This window comes from Arvicola amphibius, chromosome 1, assembly GCF_903992535.2.
Source record: "Arvicola amphibius chromosome 1, mArvAmp1.2, whole genome shotgun sequence".
In the NCBI taxonomy this organism is placed as follows: domain Eukaryota; kingdom Metazoa; phylum Chordata; class Mammalia; order Rodentia; family Cricetidae; genus Arvicola; species Arvicola amphibius.
In genome coordinates, this window is record NC_052047.1 from 145333795 (window position 1) to 145355792 (window position 21998).

Below are 21998 nucleotides of genomic sequence, written 5' to 3' on the forward strand. Positions count from 1 at the left end.
TGAACCTCTTCTTAGAAACTGCCTGACTTATGGCATTGTGGCCTCTCCAGCCCCCACCCTTTCTGGGAACTTGTCTCCTCATGGTGACAAGGGTAAACCTGAGATGCTTCTAAATAGAGCCCAGGGAGGGACTGTGCTGACCTGTGAAGCTCCATCCTAAAAGCCACCCAGTGCCTTCTCTCTCTGGACATCCACCTGTTGAGATACACTGGAGCCTCATGAGAGACCAGAGATACAAGGTGCCCAGGTGCACACCTCAGAATACCCCATCTGATTATGACTATCTGACAGACTGTATGGCCTCCTGCAGACTCACCCCGCTATACTCTACAACACGTGCCTATGGTACCCCAGGCTGGTACAGGTGTCTCCAGGATAGTTCTCAACAAATTGTCACAAGGACAAAGAAGCAGCAGGTTTATAAAAGTCATCAGCATACTTGCCACATGGGCTCTGTGGCACCCGGAATCCACATCTGCCCCTGTAGTCTTTGGACAACTCCAGAGGTACCACTCAGGTTCTGGCTGCTGTCCATTCTCTCTCTCTCTCTCTCTCTCTCTCTCTCTCTCTCTCTCTCTCTCTCTCTCTCTCTCTCTCTCTTATCAGAGAAGGCCAGACACATTCAGCATGGGTGCTGATTCTTAGCAGGGGTGAGCAACCAGATGGGAAAAGGTGGGGGAGGAAACACACTTGAGGCTGGACCTAAGACCCCTTATCGCACAAGCCAATGGTGCTGATCTGGGCTTACTGTCATAACAGCAGTCCCAGGCAGCTTGCCAGAGCCTTATCCCACAGGGTAACTGTCCTGCTGCCATCGTCAGTTGCTCTGGGAAACATGCAGTGTGTGTTCATTGGAGCCAGAGAGCCAACTGAGCAGCCTTTGTCTGAGGCTCAGGGGATCTGTTGGGCTGATTCAGTCTTTTTCCTACTCCAATACCACCAAATGTGCCAACGCAGTGGAGATTAGCCCAGCTTGCCAGTGTGAGGGAAATTCCTCAGGCAGGCTGGCTGAAGGGGCTCAATTGACTAGGAGGCCTATGTTGTAAGCTGCTGACCAGGCACCCATAGGCCAGATCTCCAAGTGCTGAGAGGGCAGAGCAGGCGTCAGTGTTCAGAAGAATTTATTATCAGTGTCCCAGAGCTGCTGCCACTCTGTCTGATTCAGGTATGAGAACAGCTGTAAACATGACCAGGGCACAGGGCCTGAGTAGGTGTCTCTCGGTCCATGGTGGCCAGGCTGACAGGTATACCCATTCTGGGCTGCTGTGGCATCACTGTAGGCTGCCATTCTGCAACATCTGCAGATACTCCTTGTACAGTTTCTCCTGAGCTTCAAAGACCTTCTTCAGCTTCTTGACCTGCCCCTTGCTCAGCTCTTTGCCTTCAATGTCGTGGGTAGGCAGACCCTGCAAGGACCACACAGATGCCATCAGTTCCCTTTTCTGTTCATGCCTCATCCCTGCTGAGAGAAAACACCTCTCTCCCTGACTTGGCTGTATTTAGACTCAGGGTCAGCATCCAGGCCCTTGTTTATCTAATGTGTTTCTGAGGTGGAACACATCTCAAGATTGGGACTGGCTGTGTAGCAGTGGCTTATCCCTTTAACCCCAGCAGCACTCAGGAGGCAGAGGCAGACAGATCTCTGAATTCAAGGCCAGCCTAGATTACAGAGTGAGTGCCAGGACAGCCAGCCAGGGCTACAGAGAAACCCTGTCTCAAACAAAACAAAACAAAGCAAAAAGATAGGGGCTGCCTTCAAACTTGAGGTCCTCCTCCCTCCATCTCTGAAGTTCTGTGAGCACCGGTGTGTGTCACTACACCTCTGTGTGGCTGTCCGGTCATCACCCTCAGTCCTGGTCTGGTGGTGGGGACTCTAGTAGATGAGACCACAGAAGAGTGGCGGAAGTCTGGAACTCTTCTTAGGGTAAGGAGCAAAGTCCCACTAAGCCTACAACTTCTCAGCTGAGAAGTGGCCAGGGAGAGTTATGTAATGATGAATCCAAGAGTCTTCAGGGAGACACCAAAGGGACACCAAGACCCTCCAGGGAGGAGGCAGGGTTATGAGCTTGCACTTGGGGCAGTTGGGAGGTCCCCACAGAACCTACAGATTCTTTTCTGTCACCTTAAACTGGACCTGGGGTCAAATTCCAGTGCCAGAGCTCACCATAACACTAGCCGAGAGAGCCTCACTTAGCCTTTGCCCTGACAGGAGCTGCATGGTCTTAGCTGCCCTCACAGCCTTCCCCTCAAACGGGAGGGCCACTGGCCCAAGGCTGAAAGTCTCCATCTTGGAGGATGTGGGAGACCAAAGTTTGAAGAGTGAGGTGTTGTCTTACATTTTCATCGAATTTGGAATACTTGTTGATTTCTGACAGGAACATTTCACTGGGTGGAATCTTCATCTTGGCCAGCTTAGCTGCCTAGAACATACAACACACACACATGTAAACATACATGTCACACAAGCTTGCCCACCACCATGCTGCCTACTGTACCACTTCCACCACATGGCTTCCAAGCTCTTAAACTCAACATATGCCCAGCAGAAAGACTGGAAGGGGCAACCAACAGCAGGGATCAAATAGACCACCTAAGCATCAAGAGGCCTGTGGGGCTGCAGCAATCCTCAGATGGCAGGACTGTGGCATTCCTGGCCCTGGGGACCCACCAAGGGTAACCTTTCCTTTGCTGATGCCAGGGTACCAACTGAGGGGTGAAGGCAGAGGCCAGCTCCCTCCGGGGGGCTCCCCGGGGTGCCTATCGAAGGCACAGAGCATTGAGCCGCAGGGATAAAGATGTGATTTTTGCCCAGGAGATCCTGCACCCCAAACAAACAAGTGAAATAGTTACTTCTTGCTCCTGTTTCTTCCTGGCTGCCTCCTCTTTCTTCCTCCTCTTCTCTTCTTCAGCCTAGGAAAGCAGCACACGACTGAGATATGAGCCAACCCTGTTGTCCTGCCAGGCCCTACCCATGGTACTTGTCCTTAACCCTGTATGTCAGCCCTCAGCCACCCAACTATCAGCTACAATCCATTTTCAAAGGTTGCAGGGAGAGCTGCCCTGAGCCTGCTCTCCAAGCTGGTGACCATCCAATGGTGCCTGCCTGTGCCTGGCCCATGGAGCACAATGACCCCAAGGTACCCATTCACTGCATCCAGAATTATGAATGATAGTGAGCCTTTTTTTTTTTTTTTTTTTTGAAACAGTATCATGCTGTATAGCTCAGGTTAGCCTGCAGCTCACAGTATGTGCATCACTACACTTACCATGACAACATGTTTCTGTTCTTTCTCCCATTTGGCACCCAAGTCCTTATATGCAGGGGCCCTAGCCATCACTGAGAGTGGGGACAGAAAGAGGGACACTTGGAGGACAAACAGACAGAATGAGTAGGGCAAATGGCAGCACCGAGGACACGTGGCACCAAGTGAGAGACAGGTAGCACACACACACTCCCTAAGCGATGAGCTTCATTTTAGCTGAGCAATTCCTTTTAAGAACTGGTCACTTATTCCATGCAGTACTGTCCTTCCTGTCATGGCAGCCACTGCAGGGCAGCAGCCACGACTCTGAGCTGTCCCAGTGTGGAACTCATCAATGTGACAAAGAACTTCAGCAAGTCGAGGCATAGCTGGCATCTCATTGAACACACCAAGTTCATGCAGACCATAATCCAGGTGTGTGACTTCATGCCCTAAAGGTGATCAAAGCCTCCAAGGCCACGTGGGCATCAAGTTCATCAAGAAGAGGATGGGGCCAGTAGTGTCAACTCACTTGCAAATGATCAGAGCTTTGCTCCTAGCACCTTTTTTAGGTAGCCACGACTAGCTGTAACTCCAGCTTCATGGGGATCTGACACTTTGCTCTGGCTTCCATGGGCACCCATAAATATGTGGCATACACTTACACAGACTTGGACATAAATGAGAATAACATCGAACTTTAAAAAAGAATGGGGATGGAAGATGACTCAGCAGTGAACAGCATTCGCTGCTCTTGCAGAGGACCCAAGTATGATTCCTAGCACCCATCTTAGAACCCAGTGCCTATTTCTGGCCTCTACAGGTACCTGCACACCTGTGGCAGATACTCACACATATGCATACACAGATAGGAAGAAATATGCTTTTGCTTCTCAAGGGTTGGGATGTATAATCCAGAGAAACCAGAAGGAGCTGAGCAATACTAGCAGCCATGAGAAAAGCTGCACCAAGGGCTGAGCCACCCTGCCTACTGCCTCCCCCCATAAATATTCACACCGCACTAGAAATAAACAAAAATTTAAACACAATCAAACAAGCGAAAACAAGAGGTAACTTGTAATGGGAATTATGGTGCAGCTCTGTAATCCTAGCACTTGGGATGGCAGGAGGATCAGAAGTTCAAGGCCAGCCTTGGCTAAATCCTGAGCTTGTGCAACCTGAAACCACATTTCAATAAAACTCAATAAAATAAAAGGCTAACTCGACCACTGCCGCCCTTTATATTTTGTCGAGACAAAGTCACGCTATGTAGCCTGGAACAGACTATGTAAACTTGACTGGTCTCAAATTCACAGAGATATGCCTGTCTCTGCCTCTGCCTCCTGAGTAGTGCTGGCATTAAAGGAATGGACCAGCACACCCAGCCAAAGGACACCCTTTCTGAAGTAGTGAACCCAGTTAACTTTTCTTCATGATATGTATAAGGATCAGAATATTTTTGTTTGTTTTGTTTTTCGAGACAAGGTTTCTCTGTGTGGCCCTGGCTATCCTGGAACTCATTCTGTAGACTAGGCTGGCCTTGAAGATTTGCTGCCTCTGACTCCCCAGTGCTGGGATTAAAGGAGTGTGCCGCCATGCCCCAGGAATTTTAACCAAAGCACAAGCATCCATTCTTAAAGCAACATAAAAACCGGACAGCGTCAGTGTTTTCGTTTTCTGCAAAGTCGAGCGCCATCACTTTGCTTTACTAACCCTTTTCTTCTCTTCCTTCTCCTTCAGTAAGGTGTCTCTGTCTACCAGCTTCACCACTGTTGGCAGTCCTGAAAGCAGACAGTCAGTTGAGACCCAGGGACTGTGACCTGCCCGCCTGCCAGGCTCTACCCTGACCCTGTTAGCCAAGACCCCAATACCACTCCTGCATGGGGAGCTGGGACCCTTCCTTCTGGTTAACATAGGCAAAATCAATGCCAGGTGAAGAAAATTGGTAAAAAGAAAACAAAACAGGGCCGGGCAGTAGAGCAGGGGTAGAATGCCTGTCTAGCATTGTCTGCGGCCCAGCAATTCCATACCAGTGTTGCAAAAACACAGGGTAAAATGGGAAGGCATTGCCTGTCTGGAGTCATTAAACTCAGCCCAACAGTTTAGCAGGTGTGGCGGCTCACCCCTGCAATTCCAGGCTGAGGTAAGGGACTGCCATGAATTCAAGCCTAACCTGGGCTACACAGTAAGATGCTGTCTGAAAACGGTAGTAAGAACAGTGCACTTCTGCCATCTTTTCCCTTCTTATCAGGAAAAGAGATACTTAGGTGTGCTGAGCAAACCCTTGGAAGGAAATGTGCTGAGAGTTCAAGTCAGCCATTGCTGTTAGGCACCTTCAGACAAGCACAGGGGGCCTGGAAAAGCTCTTTGTTCCTACTCCGTACGACTTGTCGAATATTAAAAAGTTAGAAGGAAGCCGGGCAGTTGTGGTGCACGCCTTTAATCCCAGCACTCGGGAAGCACAGGCAGGTGGATCTCTGTGAGTTTGAGCCAGTCTGGTCTACAAGAGCTAGTTCCAGGACAGCCTTGAAAGCTACAGAGAAACCCTGTCTCAAAAAAACTAAAAGTTAGAAGGGAAAAAAAAAAAAACATTCCTGTGTAGCAAAAGGCCCACAAAGTCAGAAAGTACATAGTGAGACTGGGGTACATACAACTTGTCTCCCCTAAAAGTGTGAGAGAAGGCTGCAAGTAGAAAATGGCTGCCCTGGTCCTTGGTGGAAATGAACACGTCACCATAATGAACAGTGAGATAGGCCTCCTGGAAGAGATGGAGGTAAGGGGGTAGGGGCACAGCTGAGAAGACACCTGCTCCGCCTGGGATTCTTCAGCCACACATGAAAGTACCAATGCCCTGGTACCTCTACTGCTGTGCCACATGCCTCCCAGCATCCTTCTCACCACCTACCTATACCTAGCTGCTTGCCCTGTCCACAGGGAGCAGCTCAAGGAATCACCCACCTTCATGGTCTTCAAACCGCACCCCGAGCTCAGGCAGGATGTCATCCCGGAGGGCATCACTGAGCTGAAGAACCTCAAGGACTGTAGGCAAGAAAGAGCAACTCCTTTAGACTACAGAAAGCCTAGGCCCCCAAACCCATGCTTCCTCCAGTTCTGGCAAGTGAGTACTGACTGCCAGATTTGGAGAGAGGATAGGGAAGACAGGAGGCTACCCATGCCGCCACCACCACAGAAGTCCAAGGTCCCACAGCCACTCTCATGCTGAGCCCACAAGGTCCAACAAGGACAGTGAGCTGTTCTAACGCTGCAGCCCAGTGCTGGGAGCCAGGACCTGTCTGAAACACTCTGTGGACTGTTCCCAGAGATGCTGAGCAAGGAGAAGTCAGATTGCCTTGAGCCAATGCCCCACAATGACAAAGCTCCATAACATTCAAAGCCCTGGTCATCACTACCCTGGCTCAGTACTGAGGCCATGTCCCCTCATGCAGGACTCCAGGCCAATGCTACACATATTCACGGTCTCTGTCCTGAGTCATCCTGATGTCCTGAAGGACTCTTCCTTCCCCTAATATTGTCATCTCACCGGGCCTACCCCAGCAGTTTTGTGCATGTGTCTGAGGATTGAGAGCTCCTTGGGTACTTGAGAAGATGCCCTGCCAAATCAGACTGTAGTGGAGTGACTGGTGTCCATGGTCCAGGCTGGGGTGACCCTCTAGCTGCTGCCTGCCTCACTTAGAGAAGTCAGCCTAGTCTGACCACCAGGAACAGGTATGGACAGGAAAAGGAACCCACATACAACCTCAGGGATGACACTGGATCTGGCTCAGCAAGGAGCTCGGTGAGCCTGGTCAGACCTGGCTCAGTCACAAGACATGGCTGCCCCAAGGCTGAACCACAACAAACAGGAAAGACTGAAAGCCAAGAGCAGTAGACAGAGAAGCTGAGCAGGGGAGCAGGTGGGAATCAGAAGACTGTGGGTACGGCCACTGAAGGCTTAAACATTCCTGGCCTCTGAGTCAGTTTCTCTGCCGGGCTAGGACTTTCAGTGACCAGATGCATTACCTTCTCTGTGGTAGTTTAAAGGGTAGATACTGGAAGGCCAAGAGCTCAAGGAAGGGACTGGACTTTGTAAGGTCAGCCCCATGGTCCACAGTAGACACTACACAGATTCCCAATCTGCTCAGGCTAAAACTCCAATTCCCCTTGCACTTGGGAATGAAGAATCCTAAAGGCTTTAATCCTAGACGGTCTTCTGGCCTCAATAGATCTGCTTTTCCCTGAAGGAAATGCACCCAAGGGTCAGGTTAGTCCCTCTATGGCCACAACCTCACAGCTGTGCAGGGCATGTGAAATAAGACTGCATGGGTCAACCAGGCTGCCAGTCCTGGAGCAGGATCTCCTTAAGAGGCAAACTGTTTAGAAATGTGGACATCTGCAGTCTGCGGGCTCCCTTCCAAGTTGGCTGGGGAGTAACAGCTCAGTGAGTAGAAGGTACTTGCTATATAAGCACGGAGATTCATATTCAAATCCCGGCACCCATGGAAAAAGCCAGGCATGGTGTTGTGAGCTTACAGCCCCAGCACAGGAGAGATGGAAATAGGGAGGTCTCTGGTGCATGCCGGCCAGTCAGCCATGCTGAATCAGTAACTCCAGGTCCCAGTGAGAGAATCTGTCTCATAAGGTAGATGGCTCCTAACCTTGACCTCTGGCCTCCACACATGTGTGAAAAGGCACACACATGTTTTTTAAGTGGAAGAGGAGGAGAGAGAAAGGTAGAGATAGAGACTGATCCAGAAAGTAGGAGGTAGGAAGCCAGAACCTGGTCAGGAGCATGGCTTAGCCCAGGCCCCACAAAGAAGCTGGCATCTCCTTCATCCTTGCCATTAGGGACCCAGGTGCCCTATACTCCCATTCCCATGGGCAGGCCTAGAAAACCGAAATCCACTTCCATTGAGTGCCTGGCGTGCTGACCTCGGCAGCACCATTCACAACAACTATCAGGCAAGGAACAATGAGAAAGTGAGATCTATGGACAGGAACCAGCAATCTACTGAGCCTTGAGAGCGAACAGAACAGATGCCAGCTGTGGCATGGACAGACTTCAAAGACACCATGCTCCATGACAGGCTGCAATGGGGCAGTCTGCACAGCCACAGCAGCACTGTGTGACAGTGAGGGGCACACAATGGATTGATGGGCGGTGGAGCTGCACAAGAAAGCTGCACTGAATGCAGAGAGCTGATCTGAAGATAGCTTTTGTGACATACTATCCATCTTGATATGCCTGCCTGAGTCTAGCCCCTTACTGGGAGAAGCCTGGTACTGCCACCTACATGACATAGAGGACAAATCCCAGGCTGCTGGGGTCCCCAGTGCCATGGAAGTTTAGGTCTGAATCTGGCTGCTGAGTCTGGGGCCAGGATGGAAGTCGACTAGAGGACTGCGTAGGAGAAGCTCTTTTGAGTTGGAGGCCACCCTTGCCATAGCCAGTAGCATTCCTGCTGAGGAGCAAGCCACTTCGTAATCAATGTGGTGCCTAGTGAGGCAAAGAAACCTCTGTTGGACAAAGTTCCAAGTCAGGGTACCTCCTGGGGATACCGGTGCCAGCAGCAAGAGATTCCCCTGGCACAAATGATAGTGTGGCTCTTGGCACCCTGAGTAATCCTGTGTCTCTCAGACCATACACCTCCTCACTTTGGAGATGAAGGGGTGGGTGTGCACAGACATCCTGGCACCACCATGCATCAGGCTGGGTAGAGACATGACTCTAGCTCTGGCCCCAGCAGGAGCTTTTCCAAGCAACCTGAGACTGCAGCAGGATAAGCCACTCGTGGGTCACCAGGAACAGAAAGGAGACCCAGTGCAAGCCAAAGGGCAAGTGCATGCTAGCTGTGAACAGTCCTCTGTCCTACCTCTGTTTAGAACAAGAGCTATGCAGACGCCTGGACCTCAGCATCAAGGAACAGTTCTGCCTGAGATGTTCTAAGTCAAAGGAAACTCTGACCTAATACAATGCTGCCCTGAAGGGCCAGTGGAATAAAATAGGTTCAGCTAGGCATGGAGCGATACACACTTAAAGAACATGGCAGTTATCTCAGGGAACCCAGCAGAGGGTGAGCAGCAAGGGCGAGGTACCCAGCATGGGGCCTCACCTTTTTTCTCTCGGGCAATCTTCCGCACGCCTTCTCTGAATTCCGACAGTACCTGCAGGTAGGGCATGACGGTGGACTCGAGCTGTGGAAAGAATGACTTGAATGACTTTGAGTCACAAGAGCCGTTGCTGAATTTGTAAAAGAATACCTAGCAGTTCAGTGGATATGCCACAGGTTACATGCTACTGTATCCTGTGTCCTGAAGCCCACAAGTCCTTGTCATGTCGGGGTAAGAGAGTTACATGTGCTAGAGCGGAGTTAGACCTATCTACAGCCCTCTTGGACAGCTTGAAGAAACCACCATAATACTTAATAAAGGTGATGTGGGCCAGGGAGAAAAAAAAAGCACCGCTGGGCTTCAAGCTGGATACATTCAGCAGACACTACTCCGTCCATTGCTGACACATGTGTTTTCCTCAGGACAGACACAGTTGCCAGACACCTGTCCTACCGGTCTCCAATGGGTTGTTGGGATGCACTGACCATTTGTGGTCACTTGTGGGCCTGCTGAGGGCTAGTCATCTTATTAACTTACACACACACACTAATAGCTGTACAAAGGGCCACTACCTCCAATGACACTGAGGATAAAACCAGGGGACCTAGAGCCATTCCCAATTAGGAATCTGAATCTAGAACCATCTTTCAGTGTATTTATCTCCAGGACCAAAATGGTCTGGGACTTCTAAACAGGGTCTTCCTGTGTCTCAATTACATAAAAGCTCAAGAACCAAGATAAGGAAGTGGTAGAAACAGTCGCTGGAAGGAGAGAACTGAAGTCTGAACTAAGTAGGCCTGACCTTCCACCAAACAGACTGAGGGAAACTGTCTCATTACAGCAGCGGCTCTGGACTTTAGAGTGGAATTAGACCTATCTCCAACTGCCTGAACAGCTTAAATAGACCAATCACTACACCAGCAACTTGGCTCCCAGTACCCAAAGAGGCCTCTTGGCAGAGGGCAGGGTCTGTCTCCAGCAGTTCTGGGGCTGATATTCTGCTGCCTGGCTTCTACCTGGGTAGGAGAGGTTTAGGCCCAAGCCAGCCTCTGGCTCACACAGCACTTTTAACCTGGAAGTCACCCCTGATCTTCACAATAGGAGCTGTGGGACAGGATGGGTGGCCTCACAGGCTTACCACATTCATTAGTGGCTGCTGTTTCCTATAAGTCAACTTCAGGGGCTAATGAGACCATCTGGGATGTATAATGTGACATACCCTAAGATGCCTCCCAGGGACCATAGCACTGCTGGAGACTAAAAGCTACTTCTAAGTTCAGAGGCAGAATGATTTCCATGGAAGCTATATCTTCTTTTCTGTTTTCAGAGAAAAGAGCGGGGCTGGAGAGATGGCTCAACATGCCTTACAGAGGATCCAGTTCCTGGCACCTGTATCACTACCACCTGTAACTCCAGCTCCAGGGACTCTGATGACCTTTTCTGAGGACACCTGTAATCATATGCATACACCCCACCCCCAGATACACACAATTAAAAAAGAAAGCTGGCAGCATATTTGTTAAGAGGACAGAGGAGCTTTGCATGAATTTCTAAAAAGCTCCAGCCTCCAGCAGTGATTCCTATCGGCAAAGTCCAGAAGTCACCACCCCAAAATCAGCTCACTCTGAGACTAAAGACCTCTTCCTTCATGGGACCAGGACTCGGGGTTGACAGCCCTGTGAGGAGGAGGGACCACTTGGCTGCTCTTCGGTAGGAAGCAGCGCTGAGACAGCTTCGTCTTCCCATGTGTACTGAGCTACTGTTGGCATTAGCACAGCAGATGCTCCATCTAAATATTTATATCCGCTGTCTTAATTCTGTAATTAAATAGCACTCTCCGCAGAAGGAAGGCGGAGGGGAATCTTAAATGAGCTGTCCTCAGCTTGCAGAGATCATTCCTGACACATGTGTCTGTCAGCCCACTAGACCTGCAAATGCTGAAGCCAGCTGTGGACATGGGTCTGCTCTAACAGGGGCTTCCTTGTATGCTTAAGAATGGTACAGGGATGCTCTATGGGACCATGGCTTTCCATTTTCTTGGCACTGGCTGCTGGAACAGAGGCTTGGGCTATGTGGTGGGCTCTGGGCTGGTGTTAGAACTGGATCTAGCCTGGCACAGGGTTCTGCCCAGTTCTGAGTGGCAGAGGGAGAGTAGGAATTCCCCCAAGATACCACTGTGGTATGTGATCACATGATCTTTCAGAAAATGCCCACTGATTACAGATCTACACTTCACATTCTCAGGTTGAATACTCAGAGGAAAAACAGTTGTGTGCTTGTACTGAACATGTACCATCATTCCCCAAACTACACAATGTAACCATCTGCACAGTATCTATAACACAGGATTATAAACAACCTCAAGGTGACTTAGAATTTCTAAAGCAGGACTGAGGAGACAGCTGTTGGTAAAGTGCTCCTGGGAAAGCATAAGGACCTGAGCTGGATTCCCACCACCTACACGAAAAAGCCAGGGTGATGGGACACGCTTATGATCCCAGTGCCGGGGATGCAGGCAGGTGAATACCTGGAGCTTGATGGCAAAACAGGCTAGCCTAATAGTTCCAGGTCAATGACAGACCTGGTCTCCAAAAACAAGGCAGGTGGCTTCTGAGGCTCTCTCACACACATGAAGACACACAGGCAGACATGCATACAGAGAACTACTGTGAAAAAGGATAGGTGGCCTCAGGTATTGTAGACAGGGAGGAATCAGAGGGGGGCAGCAGTGGGCCACTTGGGGACCCTTTTGGGCATTCTACTTACATTCAGGTTGGTTCCAGGTCCACCAACTGGGAAACCCAGGGAGCTCTCCTCCTCTATGGCTCCAAAGATCTGAAGGAAGAAACAGATGGGACTTACACTGTGGGTGAACAAGATATATGTAGAGATGAGGTGTCATCTATGGCCAGTACTCAAGAACTGTCCCGATGCCTCTGGGGACAGGCAGCCAGGTGGGTCCCCACGACTGGTTGCGGAGAAGCAGGAAAGAACAGCATCAAGCCCTATAACCGCATCCCAAAGTACCTGAATCCATTCACAATGTGCCCTGGTCAGAGCTATAGATCCGACCCTCTTCCAGCTAAAAGTCACCAGTGACTAATGACAAGGACAGAAGGGAGAGGCAGGGAACGTCCCTCTGGCCTGGGAGGGAGTGCTGTCTCAGGGTATGGTGGCCTGGAGCCAGAATTGCTCTGCACAAGACTTGCTCTGAGGCTTTAACCACAGTTTAGAGAGGCCCCAGACCAGGATGGTGTCAGGCAGCTTGGGCAGCTTCCAGCATCACTCAGCAGCTAAGTTCTCCCCAACCATAGGCCTGTCGCCAGGCTCACCTTCAGCATGTGGGTGAGGTACATGGCAATGTTCTCCAGTAGAGCCCGGTTGGGCCTCCTCCTTTCAGCCTTCCTGGCTGCTATGTAGAGGTTGCTCTGACTGACCAAAGCCCGCATTTCTTCCATGGCAGTGCGCGTGTCAATGTTATCACACAGGGCTTCATGAACTGCTGTCTTCTTATCATAGAAGCTGAGTAAGGAAGAAAAATGAAAGCAGTGGTCAAACCTGATGCTCCACTGCAGAAGTTCTCGAGTCCAACAATCAGAATCACTGCCATCAGCAGGTACTGCACTTCTGACACATGACAGGGCTGGCCTCACCACCAGCTACAGGACAAGCCATGGCAGAGAGACCCTCAGATGGTGGCCCAGAACACACACACACACACACACACACACACACACACACTACCTCCCCCCCCCCCCCCCCGAAAAGGGTCCAACTTACTTCTTATTGAGCTCCACTTCTTCAGCTTCCCATTTTTCAAACTGGCCAGTGATGTCTATAGGAGCTCGGAGGATGTCTTTCACATTTAAGAAAAACTCCTAAAGTTATAGAAGTCAGGTTAATGGCATTTGAAGAACCTTCTACCTAGAGAGACTTGACATGGCCTTCACTATGCAGCTATCAGTTCCAGGAAGGGGCACCAAATGGCATCACTGTGCCCAGGCTTATATTAGAAGACCCACACCACTCACAATGCCCTCCACCTCCAGTAAGAACTGGGCACTCACGTTCATGAACTTCTCATACTGAAGTGCAGACTCCATAGTGTTGCTGGAATAGTCCAGTGTGTCTTTCCAAGAGTGCATGAGGAACGCCAGTCGCAGCTGCCGAGCTGGGGAGCAGACACATGGACGCCATTACTCCTGAGCAGCTGCCGGTGCCCGCATCATGGGTTTCTGCAGGAGCTCTGCTTACCTGAGTGTTTCTTTAAGGCGTCTTTAATGGTGATGAAGTTTTTCAGTGACTTGGACATCTTGCAGCCTGCTATCGTCAGGTGGCCCGTGTGCAGAAAGTACCTGACCCAGCAGTCATTTTCAAAGTAAGCCTGAGTACAAAGAGACAGGAGGAAGGCTTGGCTGCTGTAGTGAGGCCTCGCCTGTCAGAAGGTTCTGGACAGTGAATGCATGGTGTCTTGCTGTGTGCACCATGAATGAGGTAGATGCCACCTCTCCTAAATGGGGGGCACCAGGGGCTTGAAGGGAACGCCCTAGTGACAATGCCAGCAGGACACAACTGGTTTGACCCTAAGCCTGTCTGTTACCGAAGGCCAAGCTGTTACCACTGGGATTCAGACAAAATGATTAGGATACAACTCTCCCTCAGCTCCCAAGATGGAAGCCAAGTTCATCAGGAGGCTCTTCCTTCGGGTGCCGCTGCTGTCTCTCCAGCAGAGCAGGAAGGACATCATGCTCCCTTTTTAGCACAGCGACCTGTTTTTACCTACCTCTGACTGCGCCAGCTCATTGTCATGGTGGGGGAAGCGGAGGTCAAACCCTCCGCCATGAATGTCCATTGAGGCTCCTAGGAGTGTGCCTGCCATAGCGGAGCACTCTATGTGCCATCCCGGACGACCCTAGAGAGACACAAAGGGCCTTGCTGACCACTCCAAACCTGCCCAGGACTTAACTCCTCAAGGAAATGACCTTTAAGCCTCTGAATCTCACTACAGTGGTTTCAAATCTTCACAGGACAAACTAAAGGAGAATCTATTTATACAGTTCAAAGTCAGTCTCTGTGGCTGTGGCTTAGCTAAATCCTGGGAATTATTTCTTGATCCCCAAGCACTCAACAAGTGGCAAATAGTCACATACACAATACTTGTCACAAGGCTGTCACATAGTCATCTGGATTTCCAATGACAACAACATCAACTTAACATGCACAGACACCCAGAGCAGAAGCCTGAGGCAGCTAAATGGATTGTACCCACTTAGAGATCAGGAAACCAGTCCTGAGAAGATAAGCCACTAACTTAGAGGCCCAGCATCTGTGAGCCTGCAGCTCTTCTTCGCTGCTTTGACACTTGGTCTGGCCCCAGTACCCACCCTATCGCCAGAGCTACCTATTAGAGGACTAAGAAAGCTATGTTAGCAGCCTGTGACACCACCACTTCTCACTGTCCCTGATCCCAATAGTGGCTCACTCACCTTTCCCCAAGGGCAAGGCCAGGATGGCTCTCCTGGCTTGGAGGCCTTCCACAGGGCAAAGTCGTTAGGAGAACGTTTCTCACTGAGGCGGTCAGCGGAGATGCTTAGGTCACCTGTGAATGTGAATGGTTAAGAGAAGCGGGCAGGGTCATTTACAGGTACCTATAGGAGTGTCAACACCTTACCTCATAGCCACTCTGTGTGTCTATGGCCAATCTTTCTCGTTAACCAATTAACTTGTGACAGACATGAACAGCAATCACTACCTGTCAGCTCTTAAATCTGATTCTGAGCCAGGGTCTTAGCTACTTTGGCAGTCCTAGAGACACACCTGCCTCTTCAGCTTTGAACTCCATATCTGTAGGAGAGGTTATTGCACTCTGGGCTGAAGCTAAGTTGTGCGGCTCACTGGTGCACCCAGGGTCAACAACACACATAGCTGCCAGTATGCTGGTTTCCAGAAGTGCAAAGGCATGGCTGAGTTGCTGTACACCACTTTGTGGAAGCGGAGGTCAGTGGTGACACTCCCTCTTGCATTCCCAAAGCACCAGGTGAACACCTCAGTCATGTGAACAAGGTGTCTGCTGGGTGCATTTCCAGCCAGATCCTGAGACCCCCATGGGGTAGTGGAGGGAACCACTAGCCAGAGGCACTTGGACAGCAACACACAAGTAAAAGATGGCTGGAGATCCAAGAGGATAGTACTGTCACCAAGTACATGAAGGACCTGTAGATAGAGCTGCTGTGGAGATGGGAACTTGGTCCCCAACACTGATGAACAAGCCTACGTTAGGTGAATGGATAGAGTCAACGCCTTTTTCCACCCCAGACTTAGGCCCTGAACTGCAAGTATCCTCCTGATCCTTGTATCCAGGGAGTCCTTTGGAAGCCCCGGAATAGGAAGGACACTTGGTATTCTAGGAGGCTAACTTGGGCTCTGAATGCAGCTCCATCTTTCCGGAACTGAGTGCCCACGCTTGATGCCCCTGAGCTGTGGCGGAGGGAGGCACTGCTAGGGCATCCTGAAACACCAGCTCCAGATGTGAGACATGTACTGAACACAGAACACTTGGGCAGGACTCTGCCATTACCTCCTGGCCCAGAGACAATCTGGTGCACTCATGTGCAGAATGAAAATAATCTTTTCAAGAGAAATGCAGATACATGAGGCACCCAGGACAGACCTCAGCCTGGCTCCAGTTCTTCCGGCTGTTCCTCTGTCAGCAAGAAGCACCCAGAACCACAGTTCTTGAGGCTCCACATCAGCTCTTTCAGCTGGCCTCTTTCGCACACTTTAGGTGGCAGCCAGGTTTCCCATGTTTCTGTCTGCGGAGAGCCAGCTTCTAGCTTACAAAGTCGTCCACTAACCCGCCTTCACCTTTGCTCCTCTGCTGGCTCTCCATGCACTGTCCTTCTCTGCTAGTTTTCTGCCTGACTGCCTGGCTCATTTCCTTTCTCTTGGCTTATTCACAGCCACACATGCTTGGTGGCCAGCATTGCACCTGCCTCCTGTGCCTCTGAGGGACTCAGGAGTAGAAACCTCAGGTAGCTTGCCAGTCTCCCATCGCTGTGCACGAAGGCCTGCACACTTGCACCTTGGTCGGACAATAAAAGGATTGTACCTGGCCTGTGGTCTGGGGGCTTAAAAGGAAAGATCCCAGAGGCTGGAGAGACGACTCAGTGTTTATGAGCACTGGCTGCTCTCTGAGAGGACTTGGGTTCGGTTTCCAGCATCTACATGGCAGTCCAAAACCACCTGTAATTCCAATTTCAGGGGGTCTGACACCACTATGTTCTGACCTTCTCAGGCACCAGGTGCACATGGTGCTCAGACATACATGTAAGCAAATACTATATACATTAAAAACAAAATTTAAACAGGGAAAGATGCAATTTGATTCCTTCAACCATGCCTGTTAGTACATTTGAAATTTTGCTACGCTGTTAACCATTGCCTCCCAGCCTCTGTGTTTCTGCAAAGTATATAAGGCTCGCTCTAGGCATCTGGCCCTGGAGACCTCTCAGCTTTATCACTGTAAAGACACCTCTTTAATACCGAGCACGACACCTATTAACCACCGGGCCCAGTATCAATGTTGAACTGGCTTAGCTTCTCTCTTGTTAAGGTTTCCGTTTTTTGTTTGTTGAACTTTTCAATTCTGATTTTTTTTTTGGGGGGGGGGAGCTAGGGTTTGAGACAGGGCTTCTCTGTTTAACAGCTTTGGCTATCCTGGAACTCTCTCTGTAGGCCAGGCTGCCCGCAAACTCACAGAGATCTGCCTCCTGTGTGCTAAGATTTAAGGAATGTATCACCACCACCCAGATTTTTTTGAATTTTTTTATTTTCTGTTTTTTTCAAATTCTGATATTTCTTTAGAATAGATCCCCACAGCTGATATTTCTATACAAAGCCTACATTTTCATGGCTAATTCAACTTCAAGAAATAAGGGGTCAGTGGAAGATATATCTGGCATAAATGTTCTCCTCATTTTAATGGTGTGCTTTGACAGTCCTTAGCTTCACTGTGGGTAAAGACTTCTAAACAATGTTGTCACGTGGTCCTGCCTGATCCAGGAAAATGCTGACACCCATGTTTTAAACACTTGAAACATGATCACCAAACACGGTGCTGAACAGATGGCCCAGAGGTTGGGAGCACTGACTGCTCTTCCAGAGGTCCTGAGTTCAATTTCCAGCAACCACATGGTGGTTCACAATCATCTGTAATGAGACCTGGTGCCCTCTTCTGGTACACAAGCATACATGCAGGCAGAACGCTGTATGTATACATAATAAGTAAAAATAAATAAATCTTAAATAAAAAAGATTGCCTAACACACATCACTGCACACACATCTAAGTCATATACTCTGTCACAGTAGGGCAGGCCCCAAGGCCTCCGTGTCAGGTGCCCCAACAGAATAGCTTAGGGCCAGGGCCAAGGCCTCTCTGCCAAGTGCCTGCCACAGCAGCTGAAGGCCCAGGACTCTCAGTGCAGTGCTAACTTCTATTTCTTAAGCGAAGCCATCTTGAGCAGAAAACCCCTGAAACTCCTTTAGGGGAAGCAGCCTGCTCTCCACGTGTCTGTGAAGTGTACATGGGCACCCACCAGGACCCAGAGGTAGAGACCTGGTGTAGGCTGTGAGTGAGGAAAAGCAGCCTAGCTTTGCTTCCACACATGCTCTGGGAGCTCTTACCTTCCCCTTCCTGAAGAGCTTTCTGGTCCCCAACGGCCTCAGGCACCAGCTTCCCATAGGAGTGCTTTTCACTAGCAGCAAACTTGGCTGTGTCGAAGTAGACGGAGCCATTCGAAGCATAGCTGGAAATAAGAGGAAAGGTGCTCTCAGACACATCACAGCACTGATGGGAAAGCCTGGAAGTGCCAGGGGCCAGGGCCACTGAGTCTCTGCCCTCTGCAGCAGATCAGAAGCCAGAGTTGCAAGAGCTGAGTAGGAACAACAGGGATGCCGCCTGAGGCAGAGATGGCCAGCCTCAGTGTCAGGCAGGGTGTCCCACATAGACCCTCTGCTTGGTGTAGCGCGCAACCCGATATGACACACCTTCTCTTCTCTCTCTCTCTGTTTCTCTGTCTCTGTCTCTCTTTCTCTCTCTCTCCCTCCCTCCCTCCCTCCCTCCCTCCCTCCCTCCCTTCTCCTCTCCTCTCCTCTCCTCTCCTCTCCTCTCCTCTCCTCTCCTCTCCTCTCCTTTCCCCATTCTACTTTGTGATCCTGTCATGGCTCTCCATGTGTCTCTAGCATATTCTAGCACAGGAGTGTCCTCTCTGACCCAGGCTTGCCACTTGGCTGGACCAGTGTCTCCTGCTGCCCTGCAGCCATGTGTCACATGGGGTGAGGTGGCACTGTCACTTCGGAGGTAGCTCTGTAGCAGGCACCGTCAACAGTCCTCTCTTCTCTAGCCTGTGCAGCCAACAAGTAGAGAAGTGACCTGAGGCCAGGTCCAGTGGGCGCCTAGTGCTGCCTGCAGCACCAGGGTCCCATCCTTAACTCCTAATGTTGGCAATGTGGGCAAGTTCCCAAACATGTCAGTCAGCATTTCTAGCATGTCGGACATGCTGTAGCAGTAACCCTGAGCTGGGTAATGTCTACACTAAAGTCACAGCCAGGTAATAGGACACACACAAAGAGTTTGAATAGTACCGACGTTTCCAGGGGCCATGCAGTGTTCAAGCTTACTATCATGCCGCTCTGGCCCCAATGACTTAACCCTAACTCTAAAGCTTTTAAGCAGAAATGGGGCCAGGTCTTCCTGGTAACACCCAGGAGAGGCCACTGGGCCACTAAGAAGAATTCTCATTGCTCAGTAGCATGATGTTCCCCACCCTGACTGACTTAGCAAGAAAAGAGACACATGGTAGACAGAAAAACCTTTCTTTCCAGCCTGGGGCCTGCAGGGGGAGGAGCCTTAGGACACCTGAGCACAGGCCTCCCGACATTCAAAAGAATGGCTGTTGGGAGCTAGCTTCCTGACTCAATTTTCTCAGCTAAATGCTTGTGACAATGGCATGTACCAGATATGTCATGAACCATCCTTATAGAAATCCAAGTTCTTGCAGCAGAGCTGGAGTGAAATGCAGAGTTAGGTCAGGTGCTGTGAAGAGGAGGGACGTGTGGCCCCGCACCCAGACTCTCTCTCCCCGTGGAGCTGAGCAGCCTGGCAGGAGATGGAAGGGGAGGGGAGGTTTCTCATGCTCACCCATAACCATTGTCCACAATCTTTTGGACGAAGTTCACAATTTCTGGCACATACTCGCTGACCCGGGTCAGGACATCAGGAGGGAGAACCTGTGGGGACAGAGTTTCAGCGTTTTCTCCCGACCAGTCTGAAGACCTCAGCTTCCACTGAGTTTACTCCCTGGAAACCACATGACTGCCAGAATCAACAGCACAGACACATCATCTCGACTACTTGGGGGACCATGGCAGGAGGATCACAAGTTCAAGACCCACATGGAAAGCTCATTGAAACCCTGTTTCAAAATAAAAGGTAAGGGCTAGAAAAATGTTTCAGCAGGAAAGGAAACACAGGGAAGACTGAAAGACCTGTCCTTCCCTGTCTGGACCAGCAGGCGGAGGAGACTTAGGATACCTGAGCATTGGCCTCTGAGCAGTCATGAAGACTGTGACACAGACTTGTCCTGCCTTCTCAGAGTCCTTCATCCCACTTGATCCCCCATTTTCTTGCTTATCTTTTTTTCTTTTTTTCATTTTGGAGACCAGGTCTTTCACAGAAATCTATCTGCCTCTGCCTTCCAAGTACTGGGATTAAAGGCTTTTTATTTTTGAGGCAGGCTCACACAACACAGTTCAGACTGGCCATGAACTTGAGATCCTCCTGCCTCTGCCTACTGAGTGCTGGGAACACAGAAGTGTGTTGCCACAGCTAGCTTCTACTCCAGGTTTCTGACTTCTTTTCTAGGAAGCCCTAAGTGCCAGGCATGGGAATACACACGAGACCACTCAACAAGGAGACGCATCTCCTCACCCCTCATTCAAGTTCAACGTTTACTTAGCCACTCACCGAGCTTGCAAAATGAAGACACTGTGGATCACAGGCTTTGTGGCTTTACCAAAATCAGAACTTGGAAAGCAGGGCTTGGCCTGAGAAAGCAAGGACCAGGCAATCCAAGACACTCACATTCAGGGCTTCCATGTCTTTGTGGAACTCTTCTTCCCAGAACTTGGGCAGTTTGGAGAAAATAGAATTGTCAGTCACCTCACTGCCACTTGTAGAATCCAGCCAGTCAGAAAGCAAGTCCTTTGCTTCCTCCAGCAATACCTAAGAGAAAGGGTATCCACACATGGGCTAGGTTTCATGCAAGCACACATGGCAATATGGCAGGACAGTTCAGTGCCCTGAGGTCAAAGCCAGCCCTGCAGAGAAGGATGCATGAGTTGCCATCTCCCACTGTTGGTGTGAAAGATGTTCCAATATGATGGAGGTGGGTCATCTGTCTATGTGTTATTTCCATTGGTTAATAAAGAAACTGCCTTGGCCCTATAATAGGACAAAAAATTAGGTAGGCAGAGTAGACAGAACAGAATTGTGGGAGAAAGAAAGCAGAGTCAGGCAGACGCCTCAGACAGTCGCCATGCCTCTCCTCTCCAAGATGGACGCAGGCTAAGATCCTTCCCGGTAAGACACCACCTCGTGGTGCTACACAGATTACTAAATATGGGTTAAAACAAGATATAAAAATAATCCCAGCACTCGGGAGGCAGAGGCAGGCGGATCTCTGTGAGTTCGAGACCAGCCTGGTCTACAGAGCTAGTTTCAGGACAGGCTCCAAAGCCACAGAGAAACCCTGTCTCGAAAAACCAAAAAAAAAAAAAAAAAAAATTAGCCATAAAAGCTAAAACTAATGGGCCAGACAGTGTTTAAATAAATACAGTTTCCATGTAATTATTTCGGGTAAAGCTAGCCGGGTGGCAAAATGCAACCCGCCGCTCCTTCTACTACACCAATGGTACTCGTGCTGGCTGAGAAAATGACTGTCCTAGGATGAAGGTCTTGAACATTCAGCAGTGTAGGGTTGTGAGGCCACTGGCATTGTGCACTCTATCACAGAAGCACGAGGCAAAGAGCAAAGGGCAAAGGGCAGGTGAACAAAGAGCAGATGACCAGGCAGAGCAAGGGCACCAGGGAGGACAGAGCACCCGGGACACTGGCAGGAAAGGATTCAGGGAGCCACACAGGTTGGCCCTGCTGTCAACACTCCTGGAAGTAGCAAGGCAGATCTCTTCAGGGTGCTCACACTCTTCCCCACATGAAGGGGCAGGGGGTACAGAAAAGGCAAAAAGAAGCTGGGCTCAGTGGCTCATGCCTTTACTCAAAGCACTAGGGAGGCTGAGGCAGGAGCACTATTATGAATTTAAGGCCAGCCTGAACTAGACAGCAAGATCTTGCCTCAAAGACAAACAAATGAGGAAGCCAGATGTGGTGGCACACCTTTAACCCTAGCACTCGGGAGGCAGAGGCAGAGGCAGGAGGATCTCTGTAAGGTTGAGGCCAGCCTGGCCTATATAGTGAGTTTTAGGATAGTCAGGACTGTATAGAGGGACCCTGTCTCAGAAAAAAAAAAAAAAAAAAAAAAAAAAAAAAAAAAAAAAAAAAACAAAACAAAACCCAAAAAACAAAAAAAAC

At 50.0% G+C, this 21998-nt stretch overlaps 1 protein-coding gene across 5 annotated transcripts in view; it reads right to left on the bottom strand.

Annotated features, from left to right (window-relative positions):
* Positions 1–1104: 1104 nt before the first annotated feature.
* Positions 1105–21998, bottom strand: part of Cars1 (cysteinyl-tRNA synthetase 1) — a 51133-nt gene continuing 30239 nt past the window's right edge. For all 5 annotated transcript variants that reach the window (XM_038348287.1, XM_038348272.1, XM_038348295.1 and 2 more), the window contains 16 exons: positions 20493–20633; positions 19551–19639; positions 18035–18156; positions 14837–14949; positions 14134–14262; positions 13605–13734; positions 13418–13521; positions 13131–13228; positions 12683–12872; positions 12117–12185; positions 9353–9434; positions 6201–6281; positions 4956–5023; positions 2851–2910; positions 2337–2420; positions 1105–1406 (listed from right to left, as the gene is read on the bottom strand). In XM_038348287.1, the coding sequence (XP_038204215.1) occupies positions 1272–1406; positions 2337–2420; positions 2851–2910; positions 4956–5023; positions 6201–6281; positions 9353–9434; positions 12117–12185; positions 12683–12872; positions 13131–13228; positions 13418–13521; positions 13605–13734; positions 14134–14262; positions 14837–14949; positions 18035–18156; positions 19551–19639; positions 20493–20633 (1695 nt within the window). In that variant the 3' untranslated portion in view covers positions 1105–1271. The remainder of the gene's footprint in view (positions 1407–2336; positions 2421–2850; positions 2911–4955; positions 5024–6200; positions 6282–9352; positions 9435–12116; positions 12186–12682; positions 12873–13130; positions 13229–13417; positions 13522–13604; positions 13735–14133; positions 14263–14836; positions 14950–18034; positions 18157–19550; positions 19640–20492; positions 20634–21998) is intronic.